This window comes from Lycium barbarum, chromosome 5 (assembly GCF_019175385.1).
Source record: "Lycium barbarum isolate Lr01 chromosome 5, ASM1917538v2, whole genome shotgun sequence".
NCBI lineage: Eukaryota > Viridiplantae > Streptophyta > Magnoliopsida > Solanales > Solanaceae > Lycium > Lycium barbarum.
This window is the reverse complement of record NC_083341.1, coordinates 135,736,226-135,746,513: the sequence shown is the minus strand read 5'-3', so window position 1 is coordinate 135,746,513 and position 10,288 is coordinate 135,736,226. Positions and strand designations below refer to the sequence as shown.

General features: G+C 30.1%; 1 protein-coding gene across 1 annotated transcript; it reads left to right on the top strand.

The window, feature by feature from the left end:
• The first annotated feature begins 5,049 nt into the window (after positions 1 to 5,049).
• LOC132641746 (glycosyltransferase BC10-like) lies at positions 5,050 to 10,129 on the top strand. The gene is made up of 2 exons (XM_060358829.1): positions 5,050 to 5,672; positions 9,408 to 10,129. Exons 1-2 carry the CDS (start codon positions 5,100 to 5,102, stop codon positions 10,050 to 10,052), a joined length of 1,218 nt encoding a protein of 405 aa, XP_060214812.1. The 5' UTR covers positions 5,050 to 5,099; the 3' UTR covers positions 10,053 to 10,129.
• The last annotated feature ends 159 nt before the right edge of the window (positions 10,130 to 10,288 follow it).

The window sequence follows — 10,288 nt, the reverse complement described above, 5'->3', positions numbered from 1 at the left end:
GTGCGATGATGACAAATCGGCAATGTAATATATTTTGCAATATCATATTAGGCTGATTTACAATATATAATTCTTGAGCCCGATAAGTAGTTTAGAGAACTTGAGGAATATCTTACTATAATCGGACTAACTATAACCTGATAGTATTCCTTTGCTTCCAAGAAGTGTAAATGTACTCGAGATATATTCACTAACAACGCAAAAATTATGTAGCAGGTTACTTATCATTCACTTTCAAAAGGCGTGAATATATGAGAAGAAAAATAACACCATTTTGTAAAACTAATTTTTCTCAATTAGAATCGTTTTTGTAACTTAGGATTTTCTTATACACCTAACCTGAATTGCAGCAGCCCTCAATCTTTCAGGACTTTAATTTAGAAGTTGAAGCCACGAACATCGTATGATCTTAACAATGAATTTGGTAATTACCCAGAAAAGTAAATCATTAACTGGTAATCACATGCATTGTCATTGATAAATCCACATTTTTTTAGATTTATTCAACGTACAAATATTGGCAGCTAGCTATTACCTTACAACGCAATGCAATATAATGCAACATGCCACTAAGGACTTTGGATTCATCCAACACCCTTTGACATTAAGCATACAAATCGGATGTTACAATCTTATTTTTCCACGAATGTGTTAATTAATAGGAGTAGCTCCACTTGGGAGGATTTACGTCATTAGTAACGGGTTTGACAGAACTCAATAATTTTGGCTTATATCTTTTATTTATTCTAAAAATCTGCTTAATATGTATGAATAATTTATCTAACCCCGATAAGCTATTTTGTTCTAGAATCTAGAACCCATAAACTTAACATCCTAATTCGCCTCTGCAATGGCGGAACTATCTTAGAAGTTATGAGTTCACGTGAGCCATAAACCTTTTCCCAGATCCTATATGCTCCTATGTATTAACAAATCCTCCAATGATTATAACATTTCACTGCACGTGAACCGAAATATTGTATGTTAACTTGAGATCGCTATAGGAATCCATAAATTTCAAATTATGATTTTCCTCTGATTACATGTACACTTCTTGAATTTTACATAATTAATTATTTTCTTATATATAGAACACCATCGACATCGAGTATGCCATCTTGTCTTAGGCACATTCGTTGCAATACTCCTAAAAATGTTGACTTTAGTAAGAATATAAAGAATTTCGAACTTTTTAACGAAATTATTCCTCGTGACGAAATGCATAAACTCCCAGTTTTACTTGTTAATCACTGCATCATTCCAATTGGTAGAAGCATAGTTTTTATTTGTTTATTTATTTATTTATTTATTTATTTATTATAGTTATACCCTTATTAATTACTTCTTATCTCATACATATAATTAGAAAATTAATTGCTTTTTTTATCATTGTTTTGATGAATTATCAGCATCTTCCATCTGGTGCATTGATCGATGTTGAACATCTAACAACCTAGCTAGTCAATCTTAAAAGAAAAATAAAAGTCACGTCATTACCCACACTCTGTAGGTATATACACCAAATTATACTAGTTTGACATTATTAAATTAAGGTAATGTATATTAATTAAATATATAAAGTCTAGACTGTTTAGTAATACTAAACAGCATAACCGATCGATGAAGTCAGAAATTTCACTAAAATGTTTGAGATTTAATATATATGTATGTATATAAATATTTGACATATATATACCGTATAATTTTCCGATGAAGAATATTCAACTGACTAGTCTTAAGATTCTAAGCCTTGACACCATTATATTTTTATAATTATGGATTCAGACCTATTATTTATTGCAATTTTAGTGAATTTCTACACAGAAAACTATGCATCGTATTGGAATTAAAAAATAGAAATTAGCTAAAAATTTCATCGTCAATATTTTGGTAAATATGCCTTAGCTAATAGGATTCCTTTTTTTTTTTTAATAATTTATCGCTAATTGGTCCTTAAATAAGATTGACGAATTTTTGTCATTTAGCAACATAAATTATTAACCGTTAATTCCTAAATAAAATTTTAGTGATAGTTCATATGAACTCGTTGTCATAAGTCATAACGGTGCATCGGCCTCTTCAAAAACATGTGTTATGTACTACGCCGCTCACTTTTACTTGTCCATTTTTAGTTTGCACGTTTCTTAAAAATTAATAAATGAAGTATATATTTTATCATAATACTCATATGAACTGGTGTATATTCTTAACTTGGAAAATGTAATTAATATTAAAGGTAAAACAAGAAAAAATAGTTTGTCTTTCTCTTAATATGCTAAAGTGGCAAGAAAAAATGAAAATTTATTTTTAATATTGTGGACAAATAAAACTGTACGGAGGAAATATTTATTGAGTTGATATAAATACCGACTGTGAAAAATCATGTATTCCCTCTGTTCACTTTTACTTGTCCAGTATTCTAAAAATAGATTTTCACTTTTACTTGTCACTTTTAGCATATCAAGAAAAAACAATTTATTTTTTCCTGTTTTACCCATAGTATTAATTACTCACTTCAAATCATTTTTCAAATCCAATAAAAATATGCACCAATTAATATGAGTACATTGGTAAATTATGCACTTCATTTATTATTTTTTAAACAGCGTGAAAAGTCTAAAATAGACAAGTAATTAAAAGTGAACGGAGGGAGTAATTAATATATCGTAGGAATATTTAAGAGGTCAATGGTGATGGCCTTGTATTTTGGGTCACCTGCAGCTTTGGGAAACTTTTGAAAAGTCTTCTTCAATGGCAGCTAATGGAACAGAAATTAGACTCCAAACTGGAGGGCGGAGGCCCCTTTGACCAACTAACTATATTAATAATAATAATTGTTTTTTATTCTTTTTTGTTTTGTTTTTACACATTGAAAGTATAAAAGCTGCAATTTGTAATTACTAAATGAAAACTAGTTGCCAACTGAAAAAGACAATAAAAAGAAAACAATAAGAGGAAGCTAGGTATCTTTTGAGACCCCGTACAATTCTGTAATTTGAATATGCTTTGAAATTTAAAGACATGTCCTATTCTCCTTTATTAATTTTTATTGTTATTTTCCAACTCAGTATTCGATATCTATAGATCTGTACTGGGAAATCCCATATTAGGGGCAAAACTCTTCCTAACAAAGGCGATTTCATATCCAGACCACCCCACCGCACTTCTTTTGGGTGAGAATTTATATATATTGTGGGATGAAGACAATGTACTAAAGCCACAATGGATAAACTAAAGCCACAATGGATAAACTAAAGCCACAATGGATAAGGTTTTAATTGGGGAGGCGGGGGCGGGGGGATTTGTAAATCTTGATCCAAAAGAATGTAAATAATTAAAGAGTTTTATGAGCTACTAAAACATATAAAATTATTGTTTTATGAGAAGTGTTTAAATGGACGAATGATTGGAACCCAATTCTGTACATTTTCGTGTATAGAAAAAAATCATATTGCTGAAGTAGAGTCAGATTATTTATTTTCTTAATTATATATGTACTTAATTTCAACGTAAACAAAAAGTAAAAAGGAAATAAAAAACTAATTATTACTATAAGAAGTATTAACTTTTTCACATTTAAATAAAGTGTCAGTGCAAAAACAGATTGTGATGATTATGAATCATCTTATTTTTGGTTTATAAATATTATCATTGGCATTATAATATGATTAACCAAATAAAGAGGCATGTTTGGGGGAGGGAGTATTAGGAAATGATTTATGACTCCAAACAAGGGGCACTTTACCTGTTTACGTACCCCCTTCAACCCCTACTTAATTGTATTTTTCTAGGTTTGAGGGTTTTAACTTGAGTTTTCAATTAAATTCATGATTTAAATGTATCCACTTTTCAGGAAGAAAAAATAAATATATAATCACATCTACAATTTTTGACTTGCCAAATTTCTTTTATTAACTTAATACTCAATCAAGTCCATATTACTTGTCTTTTAATTTGATTTTTGTTTACACTCCTAATAGAGATATTTAATAGCTTAGTCATAAGAATTTTTGTCAGAACTATCATTTATCTCCTTTAACTATCTCATTTAATTAAATTTCGGTGATTTGAGCAGTATAAGAAATCTTTAGTAGTTCATTGACTACATGAACTTTTACTTTGGCTGTGAGGGTACGATTCCCCCTTTAAATTCCCTTTCGTATTTTCCTTTCTCTTCCGCTATGTAGTATAATAATAATAATAATTAAAAAAAAGAGAAATAACAGTACGGTAATATTTTAACAAAGAAATAACTTTTTATTTTGATATACTAAATATTTTGGAGCAAATTTTGTTTGTGAAAATACTGATAGGAAACTTCTATGGAAGTAATGGGGTCCCAAATTCCACAAAACTTGCCCATTCCACTTTCCTGTTTCTCTATATTGCACATGCAATTTCCTTTCCTCTTCCTTCTAATCTTTGAAAAAAGGAACAACTATTGACTTTTCAATAATATTTTCTTTCCAATTTTGATCCACCGCATTTGAACGGTCTAGAGTCTTGCATCCCTATAGCAGTTTGGCGGCTAAACGTGTTGGTTTTAGGTCATCTATAGTAATTATTATAATATACAATTATTTTAGCATGTTAAATAATGTTACCATAATTATTTTTATTTGAATTGATTGTGCAAATATTTTTTACATAATCAATGCATAAAAGTTATACTGAAAATTAACTATGATCGACTCCTAAAAAAAGAATCATATATGAATCTATTGTCTGGTGTAAACCCTCTATAATCTTCCCCAGAGTTTCAAGTTACATTAAATTTATATGCCTAAATTAATTCTTACCGTAATCTTTATATGGAAAGTTATAACTACTACTTATATATAATTATATCATAGGGCATTTGGTAAAATCTTAATATAGATTTATTTAATACTCGTGTATGCTCACTTATATTCCAAGTTGTAACCAAAGTATGAATTTTCCTGTTTTATTGTTATAATATATATACTTGACTTTATTTAATAACGGTTTTATATATAAATATATATTATTAGTAGGTCCCTGTTACTCAAATTCACTATATATAAAATTTCTTTTCCTCCTTCATTCAATTTATTTCCTCTTCTTCTCTCTTCTATTCTATGTGTGTTTCTCTTTGTGCAAAGGCAATGAAGTATCAAATTCAAAACCAAAACTCCATAGCAATGGCTATCAAATTATTCAACACCCCATTAAATATATTAAATCTCCTTTCTTCTTTCTTCTTCTTTGCTTGTGGTATAACATGTGGCATTATTTTCACTTTTTATTTCAAGAACTTTAGTCTCAACTTACAAGTCATCAATGGCCAAATACTAAACTATTCTTCTTCTTCTTCACAACCCCTTTCACCACCACTATCACCGCCACCGGTAATTCCTCGATTAGGGTTTAATGAATACATTAAGCCACCTAGTGTTGAACATGATATGAGTGATGAAGAGTTGTTATGGAGAGCTTCAATGGTGCCAAAAGTTAAAGAATTTCCATTTGAGAGAGTTCCAAAAGTGGCTTTCATGTTTTTAACAAGAGGGCCAGTTTTGTTAGCACCACTTTGGGAGCTATTTTTTAAAGGCCATGAAGGGCTTTACTCCATTTATGTGCATTCTGATCCTTCTTACAATCAATCAGAAGTTGAAAGTCCTATTTTCCATGGCAGAAGAATTCCCAGCAAGGTTAGTTTCATAGTATATAAGTTCTTTTCTTTTATTTCTCTTTTATATTTTTGTTTCTTTCTTACTGTTCCAATTAGTAGATTGTTAATTAAGTGATATAAGTATTTAAGTGGAAAATGATAGAGTGGCAGGTTCATTAATACCAAATTCTGAATTGTGAAAATTACTCTCTCTGTTTCAATTTATGTGTCTTGATTCAAAGTATCAAGGTCAAACTGACTAATTTTCATGTGAATTTTTGGACATGAAATTTTCATTTTTGGCACCATTGAAACTGACTATATTATGTACTAATATAATATATATGTACACAGAATCTTCATTTTGATAACAAAATTTTCACATTTAGAAAATAAATAAAAAATATTATAAGTCACAATAGTTAACAATTCAAAATATTTAAAAAATATTTTAAGAAATCGTGTTTAGAAAAGCTTTTTTATTTACTCTCCATAAGTTGAAACAGAGAGAGTATAATTGAGAGCACACTTCAACAAGGGCGGACTACAATATTATATTAGTTATATATGGGTTCAGATGAATCTAGAGCTTTTTCTTAGATTCTATATTTATATTAGGAAATTCGCTGAACATGTATAAATATTTAATTGCGATCCAGTAGCTAAAACGAGTAATAGGTCTAGTACAAGTTTAGAATCCATAAACTTTAAATCATGACTCCGCCTCTATATACTCTTTTTATGAGAGATATATAATAAATACATTCTTATAATTAGAGCTATTAATATTTTTGTTAAGGAGTGTCTAAAAGCATTTTATTCTTAACAATGAGGCTGCTAAAATTCATAAGATGATAAAGTCTACTTTTGGCTTATAATACTTGTCACTTTACTATATGGTACGTTGGAATTTATGTGTCATTAACTGGCCAAAACAGTAGACCATTTTGTCATATTAGTAAAGTTCGTGTAGGACTTTGACAAAAAAAGGAACGTAAAAAGAAAGTAATTAATGAAGGATATTAAAGTTGTTGAATTGTAAAGAAAAGAATGAAGTACTGAAGTAGTCTATAGTCTACATGCTATGATTCTTTTCTTTATGAACATTCAAGAAGAATCATGACATTCTTTATTACTCCAAAAAGATTAGTCAATAAAGAAAGGAAAAAGTAAAGAGAATTATTTTGAAATTTTCTTAGATTAAATTGTGCTAGTAGCTAGAATTATTAAGAAACCTAGTGGTTCTCTAAAAACCTAGTGGTTTGTATTTATTAGCAAAAAATGAATTATTAAGCAGAAGTCTCGAGATCAAGTCTTGAAAATAAGATAATTATTATGGAGAGTGTTTACCCCCAAAAAGTGAAATTATCCGGCGCGAGTTCATGTTCTTGACTCTTTCTCCATCATTCTCGCATACAGAGTTTGCAGTATAATTTAGTTAATAATTAAAGTTATATGCAATATCAGAGTAATTTAATCTCTTATAACATGTTTTAGGTATCAATCAATATTTATTGTATTTACCTTTTAAAAAATTTATAAATATCTATAAACTCGATTATTAATATCGCGTTACAAGCACGTTATTGATCACTTCGTTTGAAAGGTCTATAAGTCATTTCCTTTTTTGATTAAGAAGAAGATGTAAAACTTTTCATTTCACTTTACCAAAACTTCTAACACTAGAAAGATTTCGTTTTTCCACATGCAACTCATACGCGTTTTGCCATTATGATGAATTTTGACCAGTTTATATATTAACTTTCCTTTTGTGTTGGTTATGGTTAGGGAGGAAATATTTTTTTTTACACTATCAGTATAGTTTAACTGGTGATTACTATTTTTGTTAGATTTTTGGTTAATATTAATCATGAAAATTTATTTTAATTGACTTTAGAAGTGACATAATTGTATAGTTTTTTTTACACCATCAACATATACATATAACTTAAACTATAGAAATTTCACAAAATGTTCTGCAGCAAAATTTTTTTTTTTTTTTTTTGAAACAACATATGTTTCATTAAACTATTTAAGAAAACCTAATTTGCTCCTCGTTTTTTTTAAGCTAATACTATATTTTAAATATTTTTTCCATTTATATCGTAGATTTGGTCTGACAAATCATTGATTCCATGGCCTATATACTTGGATATATAGTTGTATCAAATTAGGAACTAACAGTGAGGTAGGGTACGTAATTTATAAAACCCATGTGTGCTTTAATGAGAAGCAAACTACTCATCCTCCATGTCTTTTGTACTAGTTAATTTGTTAGACCAAACTATAATGACCCAGAAAAATATTCACAACTATGAATAGATATATATAATAATATATCTCACTTTCAAGCCAAAAGCAAGAGCTTTTTTAGCTATTTGAAATGCAAATGGACCTACCCCCAACAATTTCTGGTAACAACTTAAATGTTTCTAACGACCAAAAAAAGAGAGATTTTTCTTTCTTGTCATGATATATAATTGACTAATACCATAAAAAATCAAAAAGCTGGCTAGTGTAAACTCATTTCCGACGAAAATATTTATCTGTAATTGTTATTGTTTGCACCAAATCAAGTAATTTAATTTAGAAAGTTGTGCTTTAAACTGATAAAATATTTTTATAACGGATAAATATCTTGCATTCAGTGATGTCGTGCATGTGAATGTCGGGTGTGATTAGTTTTAATTAATCGCTTCTCTCAAAAGCATAGATCTAGCTAATAATTCGTTTAATTTCTTGCTTGCATCATTACTATTCCCTAACTACTGCATGTTTCATTTCGTCATTCCTTCTAATTTAAGTTTTAGTCACCTAACCTATACGATGCAGTTCATTAATATTTCTATAGTTAATATACTTCTTTTTTTAAAATCTAAATAAAACCAAGATTGCATGTAAATTGTACATTAGGGCATAAGTTTCAATTAACGATCATAGCGCCCCCCCCCCCCCCCCCCCCCCAAAAAAAAAAAAAAGACTATGATAAATTACCCAAATAGCATTTTGGAATGATAAATTGGTGGCTAATAATCATTTTTTCTAATGGTATAAAGTATTATTGTGAGGGCACTGTGTCGGTGGGATTTTTTTTTCTTTTGCCGTAGGGAAAGGGAAACCCAAAATAAGTTATATTAAGAGATTCCCTCAATTTGGACTTTGGAGGATTCTATTTGAATCTATAATCTTTATTATGTCAAGTACATTTTTCATCCCCTTTTGTGTTTAATATGCTTCAATGTAATTAATTAAAGTAATTTTTTTTTTACTTACGACATTCAATAGCGGAGCCAGAATGTTTACCAAGAGAATTCAAAACATAAAGCAATAGACACACGAAGAAACCGATGGGTTTCAACATCTACTATTAATATATAAAAAAATATTTTTTCGTGAAGGAGTTTCGAATGAACCCCTTTGCGTCCACATTAAATGTGCGTGATTCATTGGCTTAATGTAAAAATTGAGTTTGAATAAGTTTTTTATGTAAGAGCATGTACAGTTCGAGTTAGATATTTATAATCCAAGATATATAAATGCGTTAGCACTTACATGTAAATGAGTTTCATACTTACTTTCATGCAAAAGTTCAAGTTCTTTATGTAAGAGCATGTACAGTTCGAGTTAGATATTTATAATCCAAGATATATAAATGCGTTAGCACTTACATATAAATGAGTTTCATACTTACTTTCATGCAAAAGTTCAATGAGAAAATTTCTTGAGAGTTGTTATAGTATCATAAATTAACTTTTGTTTAATTGACCAAATGCAGGAAGTAGAATGGGGCAAAGTAAACATGGTTGAGGCTGAGAAAAGGCTATTAGCAAATGCTCTTCTTGATATCTCAAATCAAAGATTTGTTCTTCTCTCAGAAGCATGCATTCCCTTGTTCAATTTCTCCACAATTTACACTTACCTAATGAACTCCAAGAAAAATTTCGTGGAGACCTATGATCTCCCCGGCCCAGTGGGCCGGGGCAGATACCATAGTCGAATGAGCCCGATAATTAAACTTCAACAGTGGAGAAAAGGGTCTCAATGGTTCGAAATGGACAAAGATCTTGCCGTCGAGGTAGTCTCAGACAAGACGTATTTCCCGGTGTTTCAGAAACACTGCCTAGGCTCGTGTTATGCTGACGAGCATTACTTGCCGACATTCGTGAGCATGAAATTTGGGAAGAGGAATTCAGGCCGGAGCTTGACTTGGGTCGACTGGTCGAAGGGCGGGCCCCACCCAGCTCGTTTTCATAGGTCAGATGTAACTGCGGAGTTCCTGGAGAAGCTAAGGAGTCAGAGTCGTTGTGAGTACAATGGTGAGAAGACACGTGTTTGTTACTTGTTTGCAAGGAAATTTACCCCTCATGCTTTGAGTAGACTCTTGATTTTTGCACCAAAGGTTATGCAATTCAACCATTAATTAGGATAAATTAACACAAATTAATGTACATGAAAAAAAAAAAAAACAAACAATTCTTTGTGCGGACCTTAACTTGATCAATGGGTCCATTTATTGATTCATTCTTTGATTTTGATTTTTCCGTCAGTTCAATAAAGTCTTGATGGGAAAAAAAATAAACCATGTAGTTGTAGACAAAAAAATGTGAGATATGTAATAGTTTCAGTTTTTCTACAAAGACCATTTTTTGCTCATTC